Raw genomic sequence first — 27,587 nt, forward strand, 5'->3', positions numbered from 1 at the left:
ACCTGCCCATCGCCCTTACATCCTTAAAAAAACCCCTGATTTTCTCCATTTTACAAAAGAGAAAACAGGCTCGGAGGGATTAAATAACTTGTCCCAATTGCACAGATAAAAGGTAGAAGTCCTGGGATTCAGACTCAGGTTTATCTGACTTCAAAGCTCAAGGATATAAGCCCTACACTATTCCTATTGCTAGAAATATAAATTCAAATTTTTAACGGGTGTAGGGGTCCCTGAGTGGCTCAGTTGGTTCAGCATCTGACTCTGGATTTGGGTTCAGGCCATGATCTCATGGTTTGTGAGTTCAAGCCCCACATCGGGGTCTGTGCTGACAGTGTGGAGTCTGCTTGGGATTCTCTCTCTGCCCCTCCCCTGCTCATGTGTGCGTGCTCTCTCTCTCTCTTAAAAGAAATAAACATTAAAATAATTTTTTAAACTGGTATAAATAATCTTATGTTGAATATCCTTATACTGAAAACTTTGTATCTATACTTATTTTATGACTTTAACTGCCAAACTGTATTTTTACCCGCATATGAGATAGAGGCAGATATATCTACATCTACATCTATACCTATATCTATATATGGTCTATATGTATATCAACCATATCTATATCTATGTATCTACCTATCTACTGAGAGATTGATCACTTCTGGAAGGTTTGGAACACTGGGTGACTTTTCATTTCCTCAGAAAAATAAAATCTGGAAAAAAGAGAAAACGTATGGATACTTTGGGGATGTTTTGTATAGATCTACAGGAGGTTATTAGTTTAGAGTACATAAAGTACATTATGCATAACTGGGTTTTCTTATAATATAGTAATTTAAAATGTTTAAAAAATCATAATTTTATACATTAATTTTATTTAAAATACATTTAGGTTTGATACTAAACTAAACGTTTTATTATTATTATTATTATTATTATTATTTTTTTAATGTTTTATTTATTTTTGAGACAGAGAGAGACAGAGCATGAGCAGAGGAGGGGCAGAGAGAGAGTGAGACACAGAATCGAAAGCAGGCTCCAGGCTCCGAGCCGTCAGCACAGAGCCTGACGCAGGGTTCGAACTCACAAACTGTGAGATCATGACCTGAGCCGGAGTCGGACGCTCAACCGACTAAGCCACCCAGGCGTCCCTATTATTATTTTTTTTAATGTTTGTTCATTTCCTGAGAGAGAGAGAGAGAGAGAGAGACAGAGACAGAGAGAGAGAGACAGAGTGTGAGCAGGGGAGGGGTAGAGAGAGAGAGGGAGACACAGAATCCGAGGTAGGCTCCAGGCACTGAGCTGTCAGCACAGAGCCTTACACGGGGCTCAAACTCACAAACTGTGAGATCATGACCTGAGCCGAAGTCGGATGCCAAACCGACTGAGCCACCCAGGTGCCCCTAAACTAAAAGTTTTAATGGAATCTCTTAGTTTTTATCTTTCTACAAGAAGCAAATGAAGTGAAACTGGAAGAAATACTACACATGGTAATTAAAAAAATTATCGTTTATGAATTTAGTCTCCTCCTCAGTATCTAGTAGGTTCAACTCATTGTCAGAGAGGGACCTAGGGAACAAGGAGGTAATAGGTGTCAAAATGCACCATTCCCAACTTTTACAACATGGAATTTTACCTAATTAGTTTGTTTTCTCTGCTTTTACCAACACTGATTTCTTCTGCTGCTGTTTCCATTCTATCACTTATTTGAATCTCTGAAAACTCCAGTTTGCCTTACTCGGGTTATTTTATATTCATCGTATTTCTAAATATAAACAAGTTCCTTTTGCATGATATAAAAGATGCGGTAGATGGAGAAATAGGAAGTTCTCGAGAAGCAAGTCAGGCAGTGTGATGTCTCTATTAGCAACATTCAAAAAGGATCCTCTTGGCAGAATTTCAAACCACACAGGAAATGGTCTTTTTATTTTATAATGTTTCAGAGCTGTGAAGAACCTTAGGTTTGGAATGAGCCTGGGCTAGCCTCTCATCTCATGTAGGAATTCCCTCTACGTGTGCTTTGTCTAGACTTTGCTTGACTCCTTTCAGTGACAAGAACGTCATTAGTTCAAGAGACAGTTTGTAATGCAGGGTGAGGGAACAATGAGATCAAGGGACTTGGTGGCTGTAAGGTGTCCTGCCCACATCCCTCGGAAAGAGGTCAGGAATCTATTCCTGCAGCAGCGAACGGCACAGTCAAGGACGCTTGGAGAAATCTCTCCAAGTGGCACAGAAAATGGATGGTTGTGAGGGAGAAGAGAGGCTCTTCTTCTTGTGCTCTGATAAAATATAGATCAGGCTCTTTTAGTCACTAGTGGCTACTGTGTATTGGAATTTGTACTTATCAGACGGAGGAAAAAGCTTTTGCTAATATCGCAGGCAAATCTCCCTTCCCAATTTTAGCTCAAGGTCAGTCACGGCTAATTTACTAGATTTCATTTTACCCATCATATCTGAGCTACAGACCTTCTCTGTACTGACTTGCTTAGGGGATTAGGTCTTCTTTGTGATCCCCTAACGCTATTCTCCTTTAAACTGGCACTCAACCCGTTTCAGATTCTGTGTCTCCCTCTCTCTCTGCCCCTCCCATTCATGCTCTGTCTCTCTCTGTCTCAAAAATAAATAAATGTTAAAAAAAAAATTAAAAAAGAAAAAAAGAAAAAAGGGGCGCCTGGGTGGCTCAGTCGGTTGAATGTCAGGCTTCGGCTCAGGTCATGATCTCACGATCCGTGAGTTTGAGCCCCGCGTCGGGCTCTGTGCTGACAGCTCAGAGCCTGGAGCCCGTTTCAGATTCTGTGTCTCCCTCTCGCTGACCCTCCCCTGTTTATGCTCTGTCTCTCTCTGTCTCAAAAATAAATAAACATTAAAAAAAATTAAAAAAAAAATAAACTGGCACTCAAAATATCTTAATGTACTGCTGACAACTTCTTAAGCCCTCTAGGATATTCTGTCCCCTTACACAAAAATTGTCTCTCATTTGGGCGAACAGGAAGAAGAACTTTTTGTTTCTCCAATCAAAAAGTATTTTTTCTTTTCATAAAAATCTTTATCTTCAATTCATATGTTTTGTTTTATAACTAAATTTATCACAGGATACTTGAGGAACATCCTAATTTGTTTCCTCATAGCCTTTACGGGTATTTAATATATTTACCACCTTAATAATTCTTTTTTTCCATTTATTTTATTTTTAAATTTTATTTATTTAAATTCAAGTTATTTAACATACAGTGTGGTAATGGTTTCAGGAGTAGAACCCAGTGATTCATCACTTACGTAGAACACCCAGTGCTCATCCCAATAAGTACCCCCTTAATACCCATCACCCATTTAGCCCACCCCTCCCACCTCACCTCCAGCAACCCTCAGTTTGTTCTCTGTATTTAAGAATCTCTGATGGTTTGCCTCCCTGTTTTTTTTTTTAATGTTTAATGTTTATTTATTTTGAGACAGAGAGAGAGCAAATGGAGAGGGGGAAGGGAGGGGAAGAGAGAATTCCAAGCAGGTTCCATGCTGTCAGTGCAGAGCCCAATGTGGGGCTCGAACTCACAAACTGTGAGATCATGACCTGAGATGAAATCAAGAGTCAGATGCTTAAACGACTGGGTCACCTAGATGCCCCCTCTCTGTTTTTATCTTTTCCTTCCCTTCCTCTATGTTCATCTGTTTTGTTTCTTAAATTCCACATATGAGTGAAATCATATATATGTCTTTCTCTGACTTATTTTGCTTGGTATAATACACTCTAGTTCCATCCACATTGTTGCAAATGGCAAGACACCTTAATAATCCTTTATCTTAATCTACTTATCACCTGAATACATTCATTACTTACCTCTTGCCATGGGAGCTGGGTACTTTTGTTAGAGGATTCAGCTTAACTTTTGATTTAATATCAGAAACTGCCATGGGGCCAATAACTCTGTCTGGAATTCAGAAGATACAAATAGATCAAATCACAGATTAATTCCTCTATTTTCTTTTGCAACTTCCCTAGCTTAAGACCTAGAGTTTGAAGTCCAGGGCCTTGAGGAATGGTAATATGTGCAAATTCAAGTTAGAGGTGTGTGCAGAGTTGGAAGGCCGTGCGGAGGGGCCCTTCACCGTCCTGAGATCTCTAAGCAAAGTTCTTATCATTGTCTACCCCCTTCACAGAGTAAAAACAAGTGGTACCACGTGACATAAAGCATCTTAGAAAGATGTGGAAAGAGTTATTTAAAGACAAAATTTATTTTTGAAATCGGTAGAATATACACGTCATAATTGACAGAGAATAAAATGTTACAGCGTTTATAAAATATTTACCTACTTATTTATATCTTGGATACCTGCCTAGTAGTAAGTAGATCTTCCCAGGGTTTCCTTCCTGGAGGTCCCTCCCTGTCCCGTCAGTTCTTATGAACCCACTGGTCTTCCTTAAAAGTAGGAGTGAAGGTAGGATACAATGCTGTTTCACTGCCCTAGACTCTCCTGAATGGACTTTTAGCCAGTAGAGCCTCCCTAGTCCTGCCTTTCCACTTCTGCAGAGTTTGGACATCAGGGCCTATGGGCCCGAAGCCAGGTTGGTAGGGCTTCCCCCTTTTATTGTTGGCTTGCCCTCTCTAATTATTTTTTCAAAGTATATTAGGTGGTTCACTGACAAGAATACTGGGTTGCTGACTTAGGAATAATAGACAATCAAATACTATGAAACCACAAAGAAAAAGCCTTTGTATATTTAGTTATAGTTTGATCCATTTTCCCAGCTCTTCACCTCAGAGCCTGGAAAGCCAGTTGTTTCTCAACAACTCAATTACATATGTTCACAGTCCAAAAACCTACCATAGAACTGGGAACTCCGGAGAGGCTCAACAATTTAGGCACTTGAAAGGTGCTGCGAAATCATCCTCATGGTACAAAATAATCATTCCTTTAAAAAACTACCTTCAATCTCTCTTAGAGATGATAGATTTGGGGAAAAAAAAAAGGACTCAGCATAAATTCCTACACAATCCAGATATTTACCTACTTCTAAGCCGTGCTACCTACCACCCCTGGGCTTCAATCAGACCAAGAATCCAATAAAGGGTTTGTTCCATCATACAACTGTGACCTCATTCACTTCTCAGGCTTGGGCCCAGGAGAGAATGGCTTATAAGCTCCTTCCAGATTTAAAGCAACGGGTTTTTCGATGTGGTTCATTTCGTACCCTTGGGGTATCGTGGGTGTGCATTACAGAATGGGAACGTTTTGACACTGTCGGGGTTTCAGGGAAGGGGAAGCGTTTTTTTTTTTTTTTTTAATTCTGTATTAGAATATTTCCATGTTAAACATCAGTGAGTTGGAAGTTGTTCGAATGAAAAATTTTACTGAAATGCCTTGATTTAATGGTGACTAAGAACCACTTCATTAATTGTTTTAGCCTAGAAAGAAGGACAAAAAATACCCCAAACTCTCATAGATTTGTAGACTGTGGTATTATTGGAAAGAGTGATTGACAAAGAGCAATTTAAAAAAGGATTATGATTGTTGGGGCGCCTGGGTGACTCAGTCGGTTGAGCGTCCGACTTTGGCTCAGGTCATGATCTTGCGGTTTGTGGGTTCAAGTCCGGCGTCGGGCTCTGTGCTGACAGCTTGGAGCCTGGAGCCTGCTTAGAATTCTGTGTCTCCCTCTCTCTCTGCCCCTGCCCCGCTCGCGCTCTCTCTCTGTCTCAAAAATAAATAAAAACATTTAAAAAAATAAAAGGATTATGATTGTTTTAATTAGAAACTTTAATATTCAAGATCTGACATGCCTAATGGCATGGTAAATCAACTAACATGACTTAGGCATATTTTTATAGTCTTCCTCATGGCTAAACACAGATACCTTTGGCACCCAAGGTTTAGCTTGAGCCCCCAAAATTGTTTCAGGCCTCATTCAGGAGCTGCAGTTCTAGAGGCTTCCTATTCCTGTTCTCAGAGTTTATTGTAAGCATAATTTGACACTTCCCTAGTCTTTTAGAACTTGATATTTGCCTCCCATTCTGGTCTGGGATACAGAGGGAAAGAAAGTGATGGTTTAATTTATGAATGAATTAAACAAGTATTTAATAAGGGCCTACTATGTTATGGGCCTATCAAGAATAAAATGGGAATTATGGGGGCGCCTGGGTGGCTCAGTTTGTTGAAAGTCCAACTCTTGATCTCAGCTCAGGTCATGATCTTATGGTTTGGGAGATCGAGCCCTGCGTCAGGCTCTGCACTGACAGTGTGGAGCCTGCTTGGGATTCTTGCTCTCCACCCCCTCTCTGCACCTCTCTCGCTCGTGCGTGTGCTAAATAAATAAATAAATACATAAATACATAAATACATAAATAAACTTAAATAAATAAATAAACTTAAAAAACAAAATAAAATGGGAATAATGGCATTGTCATTGGATGGGATTGTTGAGAAATATTATTATTTTAAATATTATTTTAAACTGCGGTAAAAACACATAGCAAAATTTACTATCTTAACCATTTTAAGCATACAGTTTATCAGTTTGTTTTTTAAAGTTTTATTTTTAATGTTTATTTATTTATTTATTTATTTATTTATTTATTTATTTATTTATTTTTGAGAGAGAGAGAGAGCGCATGTGCACACAAGCAGGGGAGGGCAGAGACAGAGGGAGACACAATTTGAAGCAGGCTTCAGGCTCTGAGCTGTCAGCACAGAGCCCGATGAGGGGCTTGAACTCACGGACTGCGAGATTATGACCTGAGCTGAAATCGGGGGCTTAACCAACTGAGCCACCCAGGGGCCCCTAAGCATATGTTTGTAATTAAGTATATTTAAATTTGGGGCCCCGGGTGGCTCAGTCAGTTAAGTTTCCGACTCTTGATCTTGGCTCACGCCACGATCTCCTGGTGCATGAGTTTGAGCCCCACATTGGGCTATGCACTGTCAGCACTTGCTTGGGATTCTCTCTCTCCCTCTCTGTCTCTCACCTGCTTGTGCTCTCTCAAAATAAATAAATAAACTTTAAAAAAAGTATATTTACATTGTTGTGCAATCAACTTCCAGAACTTTATTTTGCATAAATGAACCTCTAAATTCACTGAACAATAGCTCCCCAATTTACCCCTCCCTTTAATCCCTGGCAACCACAAATCTATTTTCTATGAATTTGACTTTAGAAATCTCATCTAAGTGGAATCACACAGTATTTGTCTTTTTGTGACTGGTGTATTTCACTTAGCATAATGTTCTCAAGGTTCACCCATGTTGTAGCCTGTGTCAGAATTTTCTTATTTTTTAAGCCTGAATAATATTCCATTTTATGTACCACATTTTATTTATCCATTTATCTGTCATTGGACACTTGGGTTTCTTCCACCTTTTGGCTACTGTGAATAACGTTGCTATGACACATTGGTGTACAATATTTCTTTTTTCTTTTTTTTAAATTTTTTTTAAACGTTTATTTATTTTTGAGACAGAGAGAGACAGAGCATGAACGGGGGAGGGGCAGAGAGAGAGGGAGACACAGAATCGGAAACAGGCTCCAGGCTCCGAGCCATCAGCCCACAGCCTGACGCGGGGCTCGAACTCACGGACCGCGCGAGATTGTGACCTGAGCTGAAGTCGGACGCTCAACTGACTGAGCCACCCAGGCGCCCCCAAATATTTCTTTGAGACCTTGCTTTCAATCTTTTAGCTTTATACCCAGAAGTGGAATTGCTGAATCACACAGTAATTATATTTTTAATTTTTAAAAGAAATATTGTTTTCCATAGTGGCCATATTTTACATTCCTGCCAAAAGTGCACAAGAATTCCAATTTATCCACATCCTTTCCTGTTTTTTTTTTTTTTTTTTTTTTTTTTGATAATAGCCACCCTGATGGGTATGAGGTCATATATCTTATTGTGGTTTCAATTTATATTTCCCTAATAATCATTAGGGATTATTAATGTTGAGCATCTTCTCATATGCTTGATGGTCATTTGTATATCTTCTGTGGAAAACTGTGTATTCAATTCTTTTGCTTACTTTCTAATTTTTTTTCTGTTGTTGAGTTGTAGTTCTTTATATTTTCTGGATATTAACCCCTTATTATATAAAATATTTGCAAATATTGTCTTCCATTCTGTAGGTTGCCTTTTTACTCTGCTGATTGTGTTCTTTGATGCACAGTAGTTTTAGATTTTTACGTGGTCCAATTTCTTTTTTTATTTTTTTTATTTTTATTAAAAAAAATTTTTTTTTAACATTTATTTATTTTTGAGACAGAGAGAGACAGAGCATGAACGGGGGAAGGGCAGAGAGAGAGGGAGACACAGAATCGGAAGCAGGCTCCAGGCTGTGAGCCATCAGCCCAGAGCCTGACGCGGGGCTCGAACTCACGGACCGCGAGATCGTGAGCTGAGCTGAAGTCGGACACTCAACCGACTGAGCCACCCAGGCGCCCCTCTTTTTTTATTTTTAAATTTTCCTTTATTTATTTTGAGAGAGAGAGAGAGTGTGTGGGGGAGGAGTGGAGAGAGAGAGAGAATCTCAATCAGGCTCCGAGCTGCCAGTGCAGAGCCTGACGTGGGGCTTGATCTCACGAAATATGAGATCATGACCTGAGCTGAAATCAAGAGTCGAACACTTAATGAACTGAGCCACCCAGGCACCCCTGTGGTCCAATTTATTTCTACTTTTGTTGCATGTGCTTTTGGTATAATATCCAAGGAATCATTACCAAACCCAATACCATGAAGCTTTTCTCCTATGTTTTCTTCTAAGCATTTACAGTTTTAGGTCTTCTGTGTAGGGAAAAGTAGAATTTTAATGTGTAGCACTGAGGGAAGAGCTGTTTAGAGTGGAAAAGGAACAAAAGTATGTAGAATAATCATGAAAATTAGGAGACAAAGAACAGCTCAACCACATTAGAGGATAGGATTGCATGAAGTGAGAGAGTGGGAGCAGAAATAATCAGGTAGGTTGGATTAGGTGTGGTTAATAGAACAGAGATTGCAAATTTGATCCTCACACAAATTTCATTAGGCTTATACCACATTTAAAAACTTGAATTTCAAAAGTGAAAACATGGGTAAATTAAGAGTTATCAGTTTACGACTTCTCATGAAAAACCCAAAGATCGGAAAACATGGGGCCCACATTCCTGCTTAGCCATAATTGACTGGAGCAGAACAACTGTCATCCCCTTAACTGGAACCATGTGTTTTCTGATTGCCATAGTCCCCATCATTTTTTGTAGTTTCCTAGACCAACCATGTCACTTATTTAATGTCTTTTTTTAAATTTTTTTTTATTTTTTAGACATATATACATCTTCATTGTTAAGCTGAGGCATTCTGGACTTTATTAGCTCCGGGGAATCCTGAAGATATTTGAGTAGGAATGTTGAATGTCTATAGCTGTTTTCAATGGGAATTAATTCAACCATATTACTCTGACAGTTGCCTAGGCTCATATTCTCTTCTGACCTTATGAAGAATAAGAAGGAAATGAATATTAGATGGGCAGAATATTAGTATTAGGCTTCTTCCTATGTAGTACTGTTTGCTAAAGGAGAAAAACTTCATGACAAAAGGTTGTGTCTTGGTGTGATTTATAATTCGTAAGTTCTGAAAACCTAATTTTTTTTTAATGTTTATTTTTGAGAGAGAGAGAGAGAGCGCACACAAGCAGGGGAGGGGCAGAGAGAGAGAGAGAAGGAGGCACAGAATCTGAAGCAGGCTCCAGGGCTCTGGCTGTCAGCACAGACCCTGATATGGGGCTTGAACCCACAGACTGTGAGATCATGACCTGAACCAAAGTCGGACGATTAACCAACTGAATCACCCATGCACCCCTGAAAACCTAATATATTAGGGTAAAGTCTAGTTCATCTTGTACCGTTAAAGATATATGAGCTTTAAGGAGAAGAAAATCTCACCAGTTCTGTCATTTACCAGATTGATGGGAACTGTACTTTTCAGAAAAAGAAAAAATGTAGCTAACTCTCTGTTAGAGATACTGCCCCAGTAGGCCAGTTTTTTTTTACAGGCAGATTCCTTTGTTTCTCTCCCTGGCTGTTTTGCTTTCATTGAGTGTCAGCACCTTGAGGTCTGAAGCTGCAATGTTCTATGACAGAGTCCTAGGAGATGGTCATTGAATGGGGAAAGTCGAGATGTTCCTTCCTTTTGGGCACAGAAACTGTACTTCCCAGCAACTCCCTCATCTTTGGCTTTTCTCACTCTTTATCATCTAGAAATCATCAGGGTATGTCAGCATGAAGGAAATATTATTTCCTACCTTAACTCTGGTAACCTGGGTAGGCAAAATCCTTTGGGATGATGTCATCCTTTAATTTTTTCCCCCCAAATTTTTATTTAAGTTCTAGTTAGTTAACATGTAATATTGGTTTCAGGAGTAGAACTTAGTAATTCATCATTTATATATAACACCTAAGTGCTCATCACAACAAGTGCCCTCCTTAATACCCATCACCCATTTAGCCCATCCCCTGCCCACTCGCCTCCTTCAATCCTCAGTTTGTTCTCTCTAGTTAAGAGTCTCTTGTGGTTTGCTTCCCTCTCTTTTTCTTTTTTCTTAAAAACATTTTTTAAATGTTTATTTATTTTTGAGAGACAAAGAGAGACAGAGCGTGAGCAGGGGAGGGGCAGAGAGAGAGGGAGACACAGAATCCGAAGCAGGCTCCAGGCTCCGAACTGTCAGCACAGAGCCCGATGTAGGTCTTGAGCTCAAGGACTGTGACATCATGACCTGAGCCAAAGTTGGTTGCTCAACTGCCTGAGGCACTCAGGCAGCCCTTCCCTTTTTATTTTTTTCCCCTTCCTCTGTGTTCATCTGTTTCTTAAATTACATGTGAGTGATGTCATATGGTATTTGTCTTTCTCTGACTTATTTCACTTAATAAGTGAAATACACTCTAGCTCCATCCATGTCATCACAAATGGCAAGATTTCATTCTTTTTGATGGCTATTATTCCATTGTATATATACACCACATCTTCATTTATCCTTTCATCAGTCAATGGACATTTGGGCTCTTTCCATAATTTGGCTATTGTTGGTAATGCTGGTATAAACACCAGGGTTCATGTGCCCCTTTGAATCAGTATTTTTGTATCCTTTGGGTAAATATCTAGTGGTGCAATTGCTGGGCCATAGGGTAGTTGTATTTTTAACTTTTTAAGGAACCTCTATATTGTTTTCCAAAGTGGCTGCATCAGTTTGTATTCCCACCAACAGTGCAAGAGGGTTTCCCTTTCTTGGCATCCTTACCAACATATGTTGTTTCTTTTGTTAATTTTAGCTATTCCGACAGGTGTGAGGTGGTATCTCATCGTGGGTTTTGATTTGTATTTCTCTGATGATGAGAGACGTTGAGCATCTTTTCATGTGTCTGTTAGCCATGTGGATGTCTTCTGTGGAAAAATGTCTATTCATGTCTTCTGCCCATTTCTTAACTGGATTATTTGTTTTTTGGGTGCTGAGTTTGACAAGTTATTTACAGATTTTTGGATACTAATCCTCTATCAGATATATCATTTGCGAAGATCTTCTCCCATTCCGTAGGCTGCCTTTGAATTTTGGTGATTGTTTCCTTCACATACAAATATGTGCAGAAGCTTTTTATCTTGATGAGCTCCCAATAGTTCATTTTTGCTTTTGTTTCCCTTGTCTCGGGAGATGTGTCTAGTAAGAAGTTGCTGTGGCCGAGGTCAAAGAGGTTGCTACCTGTTTTGTCCTTTAGGATTTTGATGATTTCCTGTCTCACATTTAGGTCTTCCATCCATTTTGAGTTTATTTTTGTGTATGGTGTAAGAAAGTGGTCCAGGTTCATTCTTCTGCACGTGCTGTCCAGTTTTCCTGACACCATTTGTTAAAGAGACTGTCTTTTTTCCATTGGTTATTCTTTCCCGCTTTGTTGAAGATTAGTTGGCTATACATTTGTGGGTCCTTTTCTGGGTTCTCTATTCCGTTCCATTGACTTATGTGTCTGGCTTTTGCCAGCACCACACTGTCTTGATGATTAGAGCTTTGTAATACTAGCTTTAAGCCCAGAATTATGATGCCTCCAGCTTTGTTTTCCTTTTTTAGGATTGCTTTGGCTATTCAGGGTCTTTTGTGGTTGCATACAAATTTTAGGGATGGCCCAGTCCTGAGGACCCCCAGTTCCTCTCTTGCTCCCTCCTGAGTAGTCTAGATTAATGATAATGGAAATATTTGCAGAAATTAAAAGGCTTACTCCCCTTTACACAATACCATTTTAGCTATTACTCATTTAGACCAACTAGTTATAATTTAAAAATATAGGTACATCAACATGGATGGTTCTTTTGGAGCAGCAACAATGGAAATACACAGCAAAAACACTCACCCCTATCCCATTCCAGCAAGGCATGGATTCGAGAATGGGAGGGGGATTACAAGAATCAATGTACATAGGCCCTAAGAGGAAAATACAAATATGTGACAACCACCTGTTCCTCTCATTGGTTTAGCTTGAGAATCAATCCAAAATATCAGAAAATTTTGCTAGCATCAACTTGATAGCAAGTTTTAATATTAAATTGTTTGACCCATATTCTGAAAACCACTAAATACTCTGATTTCCAGTATCTCCTCTTTCCATAATATTTGCATCCATACGTATTTGAATTCATTTCTTCACTAACTCAACAAATATAACACCAAATATAACACTGACTCAACAAATACAACAAATATATTCATTGGTCTCTTCACTTTGGAAATGGCAGTTCCATCCTTCCAGGCCTGTACTCCATCCTGTTCAGGCCAAACCCCTGGAATATGTTCCATTCCTCTTCTCTTGTATTCCACATCTAATCCAATCCACTCATTCCATAAATATTTTTTTGTGTGCCTACTATGTTCTAGGCCCTGGGATACATCAGGGAATATGTCTATCAGGAAATACTGTTGATTCCATCTTCAGAATATATATGTAACCAAATTACTTTCCACCACCTCCATTTCTACCTGCACTTCTTGTCTAACTGGTCTCCCTGCTTCTGCTCTTGCCTCATCCACTCCTTGCCAAGTCTATCCTATACACAGAAGCCAGGATAATCCTTTTAAAATTTAAATCAGATCATATCATGTCTCTGCTCAAATCCTCCAGTAGTTTCCTATGTCACTCAGGGTAAAAATCCAACCTTTACAATGCCCTTCAAGGCTTATATGATCTGTTACTACCTGCACCTGTTCCCCCAACCCTGCCATTGGAACATGTCATTGCGGAGTCCTGGAATTGTGCACTGCAGAGCCTATGTGCCTGAATGTGATGGTCCTGTCTCCTAGTTCTATGACTTTATCTCTTCCTATACTGCCCTTGCTCACTCTGTTTTAGCCAGAATGGCTAATTTGCTTTTTCTCAAATACTGCAAGCATGCCTTTGTATAAAGGCATTTACACTTGCTCTGCCCTCTGCATGGAGTGTTCTTGCCCTAGATTATTCATGGCTTACACCCTTACCTCCTTATTTTTTTGCTCAAATGTCCTTTTCAGCAAGGCCTTTCTTGCTTACCTTCCCTCACTTCCAGCATTCCTTATACCCTCTTCCCTTGCTCTATTTTTAATCTGTAATCTCTGTCATACTATTATCGTATTTGTTTTTTGCATACATCTCTTTACTAGAGTGTAAGTTCCATGAGGGTAGGGATTTTTGTCCTCAGCACGTAGAACAATGCTTGCACATGGTTGACACTAACTGATAGTTTAAATGAATGGATACATGCATCCATTCATCCCTTCAGCAGATACCTACTATTTGCTAGGGACAGAGAATAAAGTCTTAAAAAAATGGTATGCCTACCCAGCTAGGTATGCCTAGCTGACAGACAAGTGGGACAAATTCATCCAAATTCAACTTTTCATGATCTGTGACAGAAGTCATCAAAATTAATAGGGTGGTATACACAAGAAACTAAATATCCCAGGAGGCAGGCATGTGTTAAATTTAGTTACGCCAATAGTCATCTAGCCAGAACCAAATGGGATGAAGGGCTCATTTCACTTAATTTACTTGTGGGCCTATCCTAGGTGGTTTAGACCTGGTAGGCTGGTGTATATTTATCTGTGGGGCTTATGGTCCCAGGATATAAGCTGGGTTCCACAGATAGGTACACTGGATAGATGGAAAGTGCTTTCGGGCTAGGACTTATATTTGGGGCCACCTCTTGTTTACTTTTTCCACTTAAAGAGCTTGACAAGTATACAGGTGCAGATTTGGCATTCGTGTGTTTTTTTAGCAGATTTTTTTTTGGGTCATTCCTATACTTTTTAAAAAATTAAAATATAATTCACGTACCACAAAACTTACTGTTTTAAAAGTCTGAGTTCAGTGGTTTCTAGTGTATTCACAAAGTTGCACAACCATCTACTATCTACTTCCAAAAAAGTTTCATCACCTAGAAAGAAACCCTGTACCTCTAGCAGCTACTCCCATGTTCCCCTTGGGTTGCCTGTAGGTAACCACTAATCTGTCTTCCATCTCTATCAATTTGCCTATTCCTGACATTTAATTTAGACAGAATAATATTAATATGTGGCCTTTTTATGTGGCTTCTTTCACTTTGTGTAATGTTTTCAAGGTTCATCAATGTTGTGACATGTATCCATGCATCATTCCTTTTTATGGCTGAACGATTATAGCTGTGCAGATAGGCCACATTTTGTATATCCATTTATCAGTTGATGGGCATTTGGATTGTCTTTACTTTTTGACTATTATGAGTCATGTTTCTATGAACACTCTTGTATAAGTTCTTGTGTGGACATAAGTTTCCATTTCTCTTGGGTCTCTCCCATGGAGTGGAATTGCCGGGTCATATGGTAACTAGGTTTCACATTTTGGGGACTGCCAAATTGTTTTGCACAGCAGCTGCGCCATTTTATATTCCCACCAGCAATATATGACGACTTCAATTTCTCCATACCCTCATTAACACTTGTAAGTCTCTTTTTTTATTATAGTCATCCAAGTGGGTGTGAAGTGGTATCTTGTGGTTTTGATTTGCATTAAAAAAAATTTTTTTTTAATGTTTATTCATTTCCTGAGAGAGAGAGAGGGAGAGGGACAGAGTGCGAGCAGGGGAGGGACAGAGAGAGAGGGAGACACAGAATGTGAAGCAGGTTCCAGGCTCTGAGCTGTCAGCACAGAGCCTGATGCGGGGCTTGAACTCAGGAACCGTGAGGTCATGACCTGAGCCGAAGTTGGACGCTTAACCGACTAAGCTACCCAGGTGCCCCTGATTTGCATTTCTTTAATGACATATGATGTTGAACATCTTTTCATGTGTTTATTAGTCATTTTCATATCTTCTTTTGAGAAATATCTATTTAGATCTTTTGCCTGTTTTTAAAGTTGGGTTATTTGTCTTTTTATTGTTGAGTTATAAGGGCTCTTTATATAGGTCTTGGATACTAGACACTTATCAGATATATAATTTACAAACATTTTTTCCTATTCTGTGGCTTGTCTTTTCGTTTTCTTGATGGTATCCTTTCAACCACCAAAGTTTGAATTTTGCAGCTAAAAGAGAATGAACGGATCTTAATCTAACTCACCTTTTTCATTTTTTAAAAGTGTTCGTATTTTTTTTACAGTTTCTTTTTTTACAGTTTATTTATTTTGAGAGAGGGAGGGAGGGAGAGAGGAGACAGGGAGAGAGAGGAGAGGATGAGTGCGAGTTGGGGAGGGGCAGAGAGAGGAGAGAGAGAAACCCAAGCAGACTCAGTGCTGTCAGCACAGAGCCCAACGTGGGGCTCCAACTCATAAAATGTGAGATCATGACCTGAGCCGAAATCAAAGTCAGATGCTTATCTGACTGAGCCAGCCAGGCCCCCTGATTCACCTTTTTCATTTTACTGATAAGGACACTAAAGTCCAATGAGTTGAATTAATCTCTTCAGTGGCAGAGTTAGGAACACCTGCTTTATGTAATTGTGCTGTAAATTGCATCAAATAAGGTACCAGGTAACCAGAGATAAAAACAAATTCATCACAAATGAATCCATTAGAAAACAATGTAAAATATCTGATAGTCACATGCGATGCAGTGTGGTATGGACTATAAAAGCAAAAGGAGCTCAGAAAAACAACTGGAGAGATGATGGAGTACAGTCACCTAGCAAGAAGTAGACGGAGGGTAGTAACTGACAAAACTATGAGGGGAAAGGACTATGGGATTGAAATACAGGAGTCAAAGTACTAAATTCCTTCACACCAGGCCTCACACTCACCTGTAGCATCGTGTTCAGTTTTCATCAACTTGTGTAGTGGCGCGAGTCCTTTTTCTTATAGGATTAAGATTAAAGACAAGATTAAAAATCAAAATTATTTACATTTCTGATGTTTTGAAAAGTAGCGTAGTAGGCTATTATAATTTTCTTCTAATTTTTCCTTCGATGAGTGGGGAAGTGAAGAAAATGTCAGTTACAGGTGATACATCTCTTGTATTTCTCAAAAGGTTTGATTCAAATTCTAGTTAGTTAATAGGGGCGCCTGGGTGGCTCAGTCGGTCGAGTGTCCGACTTCGGCTCAGGTCATGATCTTGCAATTTGTGAGTTCGAACCCTGCGTTGGGCTCTGTGCTGACAGCTCGGAGCTCGGAGACTGCACCCTATTTCAGATTCTGCGTCTCCTTCTCTCTCTGCCCCTCCCCCACTTGTGCTCTGTCTCTATCAAAAATAAATAAAATAAAATAAAATGTTTTTTAAATTCCAGTTAGTTAACATACAGAGTTCTATTAGATTCAGGTGTACAATATGGTGAGACTCCACACCTCCACACATCACCCGGTGCTGATCACAAGTGCACCCCTTCATCCCCAGTTGGTGATACACCTCTTGGTTCATACTGCCTCTTTTGGTGCCTCAATGGATCAAACTCCAGAAAATTTTTTTCGAAAAGCATTATAGAGTTAGCATTGAAGGCAAGACTGTTCATTCATCATCTTTCAGGGTGAAAAGAAGTGAACGGGTTTTGCAAATTTGTTGACTCGAGGGGGATGGCCTGCTCCCTGTTTCATTTTCATTCTTGCTTTGGTTCTGAACTGTTCACCAAGTATATACCTTTTAATGGCATGGATATTTCTTTCTAGTGAATTCTCCTGTGAACTGCATGCACAAAATATTTGTTATAATATTAACTACAAAATCTCCTCCCCTTGCCCTACCCCAACCTCTGGCCAGAACGACAACCGAACAAGTACTTTAAGAGTACTGATTCAATTCTCCCCTCCCCACCCCACAATGTCGGGTTTCTATACACAAGGAGCTTAAATCAGGAGAAAAGTGCTGGATATAATGGCTCAATTCTCCAAGTTTGGTCTAGTTTGGCCAGATAAAGCCAATAATGCACTATTTTAATACCAGGAAAGGTCAGTTGCAGGTTATGGGAACATGAAAAAGGTTTTGGTAGCACATTTTTAGGCTGTGAAGGCTATACAGGGTAATTTATCCTGGAGAAGGCAGTACCCATCAAGTAGATGTATTTTCTTTATGAGAAGGGAGAGATTAATACTGACACAAGACACAGATGTGGGATTAAAAAACCCTACCAAACATCTTTATTCCTTCCCTTCCCCCTCATCCTTCTCCCCTCTATTGCTTGCTTCTTTTCCCTGCCTAGACATCAGTTTGGTAGAGGCATCCGGTTCCATTGTGGGAGGCTGCATGTGGTGCCATTCTGGTTGGGAATGTGACGTGGAAGATTGGTTTCTGTCAAGAGGCAGACTTTATTTGTACACAGCAGGTTTTTTTCCTGAATGTGTATTAGGGGTTTTCTATAGCCCTAATAAGTAGGGTTTTAGAAATTCTCATTCAGAACCCTACAACCCAAACAGCATCGCAGGCCAGAGTAGAATTTTGAATGTTCACCATCAAACGATGTAAGTATTAGCAGGTCTTGAAGTTGTTCATATAGAAGGGTCATTTTCATGTTGTTTTGCTTAGTAACTGAAATTTGCTTTTATTCCTGAGAAAATTAGAAATGGCGAAATGGGAACTGGAGAGAAAAGATACTTACGTGTAAAAAGTGCCATTATCTAAACAACGAGTGTATCTAGTCATCAGAAATTTGTAAGTAAAAACTTTAATCATAAGTAGTATGTATTTGAATATACAGAAATGTCAATACAATGTTCAGAAATAAAATCTGTTCCCTTAATACCGACATCTATAAAGGAAACTTAAGAAGTGGATATGGAAAACAGTATGGAGGTTCCTCAAAAAATTAAAAGTAGAACTACCCTATGGCCCAGCAATTACACTACTAGGTATTTACCCAAAGGAGACAAAAATACTGATTTGAAGGGGCACATGAACCCCAATATTTATAGCAGCATTATCTATAATAGCCAAATTATGGAAAGAACCCAAACGTCTATTGACTGATGAATGGATAAAGAAGATGTGAGATATATATATACATGTATATATATATATATGTATATATGTATATATATATACATGTATATATGTATATATGTATATATATATACATGTATATACATATATACATGTATGTATATACATATATATACATGTATACATATATATGTATGTGTATATATGTATATATATATAACAGAATATTAGCCATCAAAAAGAATGAAATCCTGGCATTTGCAAATGATGTGGAAGGAGCTAGAGTGCATTAGGCTAAGCGAAATAAGTCAGTCAGAAAAAGACAAATATCATATGATATCACTCATATGTGGAATTTAAGAAACACAACAGATGAACATAGGGGAAGGGAAGGACAAATAAGATAAAAACAGAGAGGGAGGAAAACCATAAAAGACTCTTAAACACAGAGAACAAACTGAGGGTTGCTGGAGGGGTGGGGGATGGGCTAAATTGGTGATGGGCATTAAGGAGGGCACTTGTGATGAGCACTGGGTGTTATATGTAAGTGATGAATCACTGAATTTTATTCCTGGAATCATTATTACAACTATATGTTAACTAACTAGAATTTAAATAAAAAGTTGAAAGAAAAGAGTGCACTTATCATGATGAGCATTGAGTAATGTATAGAACTGTTGAACTGCTATATTGTATACCTGAAACTAATATAACACTCTATGTTAACTACTTTGGGATTAAGATAAAAAACTTAATAATAAATAAAACAAAACTCCAAATTAAAAAAAAAGAAGTGGACATTGAGTAGTAACAATTGGGGAATTTGTGGAATAGACACTACTGTCGGAAATTTCTAAAATGAGGAAACGTACTTTTAATGTCTACATTTTCTTTAAAGCACTGTGGACTTCACAGAATAAAATATATTTTGGAATGGGCTTACATAGTGAAGAAAGCAGTGGGACAGCAGGATGGGCATGTGAAACATTTATGTGTGATAGAGACTAGAAGGAAAGAAAAAAAAGGCAACACTACTAGGAAAACAAGTGGAAGCAGGAATGAAAGAAACGTAATCTCTTATAGAGACAGGGAAAAGAGAAGAACAGGGAAAAAGAAGAAATGAAAGAGGAGAAAGAAGAAGAATGGAACAGTAAGCAGGGGGGACTGGGAAGCTGTGCTTTCTTAGCTTTGCGAAAGGCTGATTTGCAGAACTCCCTTGTGTGCCCTGGGGTTTTACATAGTTTTACATAACTACTTCTTCAGAGTGGCCCAGATTGGGAGGGGTATTATGAGAATGACCTCAATACAGCTGCTAGGGTTAGTGAATCTTCAATTATCAAGAAAGCAGGAGACTAGAACCTTTATTAGTCAATCAAGAAGCATTTATTGAGCACATACTATACTCAAAAACCAGGCTTGCTAAAAGCAGGAACTTTGTCCCTTTTCATTGCTGAATTTCTTTCTTTTTTTACAGTGCTTGGGGACTGAATAAATGCTTATTGATGAACACTGATCTTATTATACATGATCTAGAGGATTGCTTCTGTATCTCTAAATTCAGCATTGGGATTTTAAATGCTGGGATTAAAAACCACCGGACAGACATTTTTGAAAGTTTTCTGGCATCAGCGACAGAAACAGCAATATATGGGATAGAATGGGACCTATTCAGAGGATTTTTTTTCTTTTATAAATAGTAAAATACAACAGGACTCGTTTGGAAATGTTAAGTGTGGGTGTCTAGAATTCAAATTTATCTTCTCTTATTAAGATTCATTTTGTAGATACTTACATAAAATACCTTAAATTATTCTTAAATTCTTTTTGAAACACAATCAGGCTTTCAAAGACATCAATTTTTACAAAATCGTTCTCGTTGAAGAATGCTGGCGCAGAGAGCAAATCAAAATTATTGAAGAAGTACAGATTGAGGTTGTGTGTCGGGGCAAGGGGACCGAAGACAAGTTTTACCTTTCCTCTCCTGGAAAGTTTCATAGCATCGTTTTCAAACTTACCACTTACTATTTTCTAAGTAAGTACAGACTGTGGCATTTAGCATTGGAAAACTTATTTTAGAAATAAATATGCTGGGGTGCCTGGGTGGCTCAGTCGGTTAAGTGTCTGACTCTTGGTTTTGGCTCAGGTCATGATCTCATGGTTTCATGAGTTCAAGCCACACGTCTTGGATTTTGGGCTGGCAGCGCGGAACCTGCTTGAGAGTCTCTCTCTTCCCCTCTCTCTCTGCCCCTCCCCCACTTGCACTGTTTCTGTCTCTCTCAAAATAAACAAACAAAAAAATTAATATGCTAAGAGACCTGCAAACAAAATGTACTAAGGTTATATGCTTAATTTCACAGGCATCTAAAAATGAATTTTAGGTCATTAGACATACCAATCAGTAGGTAAGATTTTTTGAAAATTTTTATTTATTTATTTTTGAGAGAGAGAGCATGAGCGAATGGGGGAGGGTCAGAGAGAGAGAGAGAGAGAGAGAGAGAGAGAGAGAGAGAAAGAGTAAGAATCTCAAGCAGGCTCCATGCTGTCAGTGCAGAGCCTGACTCAGGGCTTGAACCCACAAACTGTGAGATCATGATCAATAGGTAAAATTTTAATATTAATAAGAAAATGGAAAAATACTTTGAAAGTATGACTTTAAAGCTAAATGCACAAAAATTGTGTGTATAAGGAAATAAAATTGGGGGTGAGAAAAATTATAGATTATCATTGGGTGATACAATTAAGAATTATTAACATTTCCCTTTTTCATTCTTTCATTTTTTCATTATAGAAACTTTCGATAATGAAAAACAGAACTTTTCTATAATGAATATGTATTACTTTTATAACCAAAGAAACACATGTAAAAACAGATGCATAGCACCAGATTATCCCTTTTTATAAATTGAATCATAAATTTCCACTCACGTTTAAACTTCTTCAGGCCCGCCATTATTGAAGGCACTCTAACCTTCCCATTTCCTGTAAAACATTTGAATCGGATACAGAGAAAGTCACATAAAAAACTCATAAAAACTGATAAAAGTTGTGAAGTGATTAAAATGACATGGTAGCCTGGAACTTTGTCCGTGAGTTAGAAGGACTAGAGAGACTGGTTTGCTTGGGACTTGGATTCATTTTTCCCTCCGGTGAGGACGGAGCAAAGGAAAACTCTTCAGTGACACAAAACTCTCTACGTCTTCAACACAGCTCCTCTCTCCTGTCTTTCAAGGTCTGACACTCCAAAGGTGACAGGCGGAAAAGGGATATTACAAAAAGAACCAGGGCTCAACTCTGGCAGCATCTTTTCCAGACTCAGATCTATGTTATCTTAGAAACAAAGATATGAAGAGAATACGTTGGCCAAGTGCTCAGAGTTGGAATAGGGAGAGAAGGAGCTGCTGTGTGTTTTCTTCTAACAAGTACTTCTTGAGAATGAATACATGTGAGGTGTGTATTTGTCCTCTTACGGATACAGAGTGTGCTTCTCTGGCTAGAACCATCTTCCCATACTTGTTCAGCTTAGGGTCTTCTCCAGGAAACCCCAGCCTTGGCTAAATCCTCCCTTAGCACCTTCTGCATACACATAGCACCTTTTTTAGGTGATGAAAATGTTCTAGAATGACTGTGGTGATAGCTGCCCCTATCTGTGAATACTAAAAACCGTCGAATTATATACTTTAATGGATAAATTGTTTGGTATGTGAAGTATATTTCAATAAGGCTGTTAAAAATGTTGGTTTGAAAAAAAGGAATAGGGGCACTAGGGTGGCTCAGTTGGTTAAGTACCTCTTTTTTTTTTTTTTAACATTTTTATTTATTTTTGAGAGACAGAGTGCAAGTGGGGGAGGCACAGAGAGAGAATGAGACACAGAATCTGAAGTAGGCTCCAGGCTCTGAGCTGTCAGCACAGAGCCCGATGCGGGGCTCGAACTCATGAACCATGAGATCATGACCTGAGCCAAAGTTGGACGCTCAACTGACTGAGCCACTCAGGTGCTCTAAGTATCTGACTCTTGATTTTGGCTCTGGTCATGATCTCACAGCTTGTGAGCTGATAGCACAGAACCTACTTGGGGTTCTCTCCCTCGTTCTCTGCCCTTCCCCCGCACTCTTTATTTCTCTCTCAAAAATAAACATTAAACAAATAGAATGAGTTTTATAGCATAATATCATTTAAGGAAATTAAATACCACACACATGGAATTTTTTAAAACATTTTCTTAATGTTTTTTTTTTGAGGCGGGGGGAAGAGAGAGGGGCAGAGACAAAGGGAGACACAGAATCTGAAGCAGGCTTCCGGCTCTGAGCTGTCAGCACAGAACCTGACTCAGGTCTCGAACTCATGGACTGTGAGATCATGACCCAAGCCCAAGTGGGACGTTTAACCTTAACCCACTGAGCCACCCAGGCACCCCCTACACACATTGAATTTTTAAAAGGATACATACCTATCTAAAATAAACATGAGGAAGGTAGATTGAAGAATATGTATTAGATATAATACAGAATTTACCTCCTGAAACAAATATTACACTATATGTTAACTAACTAGAATTTAAGTAAGAATTTGACAAAGAAAAAGAATAAAGTTTGCAAGTACCAAAAAAATAAAGATAAAAAAGAGAATGTACCTATGATGGAGGGAAGAAGCTAGGAATGGAAATAGGAGGTAAAGGGGAAAATAATAAAATGAAACACAAAGAGTCTTTGCATGGGCCAATGATGATAGTGAGCCATACTGAGGAGTTTGATTAGCTCACTGTGTGCATCTGATGTTTACGAAAAAGTCCACTCTTCAAAAAAAGTTTAAGATGCTGGTGGAAAAGGAAGAAATATTTAACAGGCGGCTGGAAACACAGCGGTGACAAAGAATAATTTAGGGAACAAAGGTTTTCAAACATTTTGGTCTCAGGGCATCTTTAAATTCTTAAAAATTTTTGATAACCTCCCAGAGGTTTATGTGGGTTATAATTATCATTAGATATTAAAACTGAGAAATTTTAAAAAAATGAGAAAACATTTTTTTAAATGTTTATTTTTGAGAGAGTAGGAGCAGGGAAGGGCAGAGAGGGAGACAGATACTGAAGCAGGCTCCAGGTTCTGAGCTGTCAGCATATGAGATCATGACCTGAGCCAAAGTTGGACGCTTAACCAACTGAGCCACTCAGCGGCCCCTAAAAACTATTTTAAAATAGCAATAAATCCAGTACATGTTAACATACTTTTATCCTAGCCACTAGACCACCAGGGAACCTGTTAACATACTTTTAAATGAAAAGTATGTATCAGTTAAAAATGAAAAATTAAAGTATTAACATTTAGTGGGAAAGGAAATGTTATTGACTGAATGTTTATGTCCCCCCATAAGCCCCCTAATTCATATATTAAAATCCTATCCCCAATGTGATGTTATTAGGGGGCTGGGTTCTGAGGAGGTGATTAGGATAGGATGAGATCATGAAGGCAGACCTTCATGAACGGGATTAGTGCCCCTCTGAGTCAGGAGAGAGCCTGCTGCTCTGAGCTCTCTGCCCTGGGAGGATACCATGAGAAATTGACAATCTGCCTCTCAGGAGAACGTTGTCGCCGGAACTCAACCATGCTGGCACTGTGATCTCAGGACCTCTGGCCCCAGAACTGAGAGAAATAAATTTCTGTTGTTCATAAGCCACCCAGTCTATGGTATTTTTGTTATAGCAGCCTGAGCTAAAATAGCATTGTTTTACATTTTTGCGAATCTCTTTAATGTCTGGCTTAATAGAAGACAGCTGGGATTCTCAGTCTGTTTCTGAATTTAGTTTGCTGAGATGTGTTTTTTTGGTTGAAGAAAATCTGGCCTCATAGACTCAGGTAGTCAGAAAAGAAATATTTTCATAGGTTTTTCAGTATATCCTGTGGATATATCACGTAGCTTATTGAAAAAGCTATTGTATACTTGTGAGTGAATGAGAGTAATGAAGGCAAATAATGTTTTAGAGTTATTTTAAAGTTTCTGGGGTGCCTGGGTGGCTCAGTCAGTTAAGCATCCAACTTCGGCTCAGGTCATGATCCTACGGGTTCATGGGTTCAAGCCCCGCCTTGGGCTCTGTGCTGACAGCTCAGAGCCTGGAACCTGCTTCACATTCTGTGTCTCCCTCTCTCTCTGCCCCTTCCCTGCTTGCGCGTGCTCTCTCTCTCTCAAACCTAAATAAACATTAAAAAAAAAAAAAGTGTCAGATCATTTCTAAAAAAAAAAAAAAAAAGTTTCAAACTCGTGGACCTCCCAAGAGAGAGGGGTCCCTGGACTGTCATTTGAGAGCTGCTGTCATAGAGAGTTGGTAACTAAAGCAATGATCAGGGAGCCATATAATCAAAGGGTGGAAGGAACTAAAACTAAGAAGACGGAAATAAACCCTCGGTTGTTCCCACGTTGGGAACCTTGAATAAGTGAAGCTGGCAAGGGAGTCATTAGTGATTTCGGATTCTGGGGGCTATTTTGGTAGAGTCACGGCTATGTGAGCGAGGAAGCCAATTGCAAGGATTCAAAGAATGTGAACCTAGGAAGAAGAAGTGGCTTCCTATAGACAATTAAAAAGAGGGTTGAGAAAGGAATGAGGGGTGGATGGTCATAATTATCAGGCAGAAGAGCCAGGGGAAGGTAGGTCTTTAAAAGGGATGGGAGTGGGGCGCCTGGGTGGCGCAGTCGGTTGAGCGTCCGACTTCAGCCAGGTCACGATCTCGCGGTCCGTGAGTTCGAGCCCCGCGTCAGGCTCTGGGCTGATGGCTCGGAGCCTGGAGCCTGTTTCCGATTCTGTGTCTCCCTCTCTCTCTGCCCCTCCCCCGTTCATGCTCTGCCTCTCTCTGTCCCCAAAAATAAATAAAAAACGTTGAAAAAAAAAAATTTAAAAGGGATGGGAGAAAAATAAAGAAAAAATAAAAGGAGTGGGGGAGGGGTGCCTGGGTGGCTCAGCTGGTTAAGCGTCCAACTCGTGATCTTGGCTCAGGTCCTGATCTCACAGTTGTGGGCCTGAACCCTGAGTTGGGCTCTGTGAGCTGAGAGTGTGGAGCCTGCTTGGGATTCTTTCTCTCCCCCTGTCTCTGCCCCTCCCTTGATCTCTGTCTGTCTGTCTCTCTCTCAAAATAAATAAACTTAAAAAAAAAAAAAGACAAGGATCATTTCTGAGGATCTTACATATAGGATAACAAAGACACACTTCTGGGAAGATGAGAATTTTTCTCACCTTTAACTGTCAAATGAGGCATCAGCTCCTTCATATCGTCTTCTGTGAGCTCGATCCCCTCACTGGCTAGAAAGGTGTCCACGTCCTGGATATCCATCACCTCTCCTTAGAAAAATTAAGAAATAAATTATGTAAATATTATAGAACTATCTATGAAGGATGAAAAATGCTATCTTATATATACTATACTTATATATACTTATATACTTATATATACTTACTTATATATACTTATATATACTATTACCCACGAGTGCCCAGAATTAACAGGAGGGTCAGAAAAAAGTTCTGTGTCTTTAATTCTAGCGGCTACAAAAAGGAAAGTACACTATGGGTCAGGAATCGACTGGTGAGTTATTGCAAAATCCATAGCAAATTAAGCCACATATAAGGATTTGGCTTTATTTTTACCCTTTCTCCTACCCTGCTTGAAAATTCAGTGTGTTTCTATAGACCAGTCTTAAAAATTTTATTTTCATTTGAAAACATTTGCTTGTAGCTTGCTTCTGTGATCACTATGCATTCCAAGAATTTTATTCATCTCAACACAGAAGTACTTTTTCCTCATTCACTGTAAAAAGAATGCAGCAACATTAAAGATTAATATAAAAGGGGAAAAAATAGAAATCTGCTACCCTACCACAAAACGATTTGTAGTTTTTCATATTCCATTTCTGGACTCTGACAATAAGGCTGTACTTTTACTATGTGGAAATCTAATATCCACACCGTCCTGTATTCTGCTTTTCCAACCTAATATTATGTCGTTAACATATTTCCAAGTTACCACGTAATCTTTAGTTAATTTCAACACATGATATCTCAGTGGCCTAATAGGCCAGGGTATATGTAGTCATTCCTCTACTGTTAGATATTTAGGCTGTTTCAAATTTCTCTGAAGGTCTTTGGGTAGAGACTTTTTTCTTTTATTCAGCTATATTATTACCAGAGGATAAATTTCTGGGAGTGGGGTTCATGGAGAAAAGGAATGTTTCTTTGGCTCTTGATCTTTGGTGAAGAACTCTTTGGGGGAAAACTGAGAATATGATGGGAATTTATATGTTAACACATATTAACTACTGTTCGCCCAAGTTCAGAAGCATCCATAAAAGTACACATATGAAAGAACTGAAACATATGTGAAGGGGAAATATTATTCTCTACCAATTATAAAATATGAAGATGTTATTTACAATATCCTTTTATCACAGCTTGGAACTTACCCTTTATGCAACTGACAGCATTCATCAAATCATTCAGACCAACTGTTCTATCATCTGTAAGGCAAGGGCAATAAACTTCAGAATAAGACAAGCTGGCATAACTGAGACCCACAAAATTTATGATACCTAAGTTCGGAAACTGTGAAGACCATGAAAATTCAGTAATTTTTTCCCCAAATTTTCCTTAGAATTTTGTGGACTTAACTTCAGAGATAACAGTGTTATCTTAGAAATGAAGAAAGCTAGGGGCGCCTGGGTGGCTCAGCCGGTTAAGCGTCCGACTTCTCAGGTCATGATCTCGAGGTTCGTGAGTTCGAGCCCCGCATCGGGCTCTGTGCTGATGGCTCAGAGCCTGGAGCCTGTTTCGGATTCTGTGTCTCCCTCTCTCTCTGACCCTCCCCCGTTCATGCTCTGTCTCTCTCTGTCTCAAAAAATAAATAAACGTTAAAAAAAATTAAAAAAAAAAAAAGAAATGAAGAAAGCTTTCAATCTGTAATGAATCATTCTTATATCTTCCTTTTCCTTTGCTTTAGAGGCCACCAGAGTAAGATTAAACTAAGAAGTGATTGGTTACAGGTAAGTATAGGGAAAAAGGACAAATGAACCTGACCCTGAGTATTTTTTTTTTAATTTAGTCAGTTAATCAACAGATATTTAAGGGGGTGGCTTTTATATGCCAGCCACTTTGCTAGGCTTTGGGGATACGAAAGTAAACCAGCTGGCAGGGTTCTCGCTGTCAAGGAGTGCACGTACAATCTCACAGAGGGAAGCAGGCAATAAACAAATAAACAAAA

General features: G+C 39.1%; 1 protein-coding gene across 6 annotated transcripts in view; it reads right to left on the reverse strand.

The window, feature by feature from the left end:
• EFCAB3 (EF-hand calcium binding domain 3) overlaps positions 1-27,587 on the reverse strand; it is a 157,773-nt gene that overhangs the window by 29,792 nt on the left and 100,394 nt on the right. For 4 of the 6 annotated variants that reach the window (XM_019466645.2, XM_053892743.1, XM_019466646.2 and 1 more), the window contains 5 exons: positions 26,794-26,847; positions 25,571-25,675; positions 21,276-21,329; positions 16,225-16,278; positions 3,827-3,917 (listed from right to left, as the gene is read on the reverse strand). In XM_019466645.2, coding sequence (XP_019322190.2) covers positions 3,827-3,917; positions 16,225-16,278; positions 21,276-21,329; positions 25,571-25,675; positions 26,794-26,847 — 358 coding nt within the window. Of the gene's footprint in view, positions 1-3,826; positions 3,918-4,812; positions 4,971-16,224; positions 16,279-21,275; positions 21,330-25,570; positions 25,676-26,793; positions 26,848-27,587 lie in introns of those variants that run through there. The other 2 variants (XM_019466644.2, XM_019466649.2) reach the window with 2 other exon arrangements.

The sequence above is a fragment of the Panthera pardus genome, unplaced genomic scaffold (genome assembly GCF_024362965.1).
Source record: "Panthera pardus isolate Hobbes unplaced genomic scaffold, ASM2436296v1 HiC_scaffold_3, whole genome shotgun sequence".
NCBI lineage: Eukaryota > Metazoa > Chordata > Mammalia > Carnivora > Felidae > Panthera > Panthera pardus.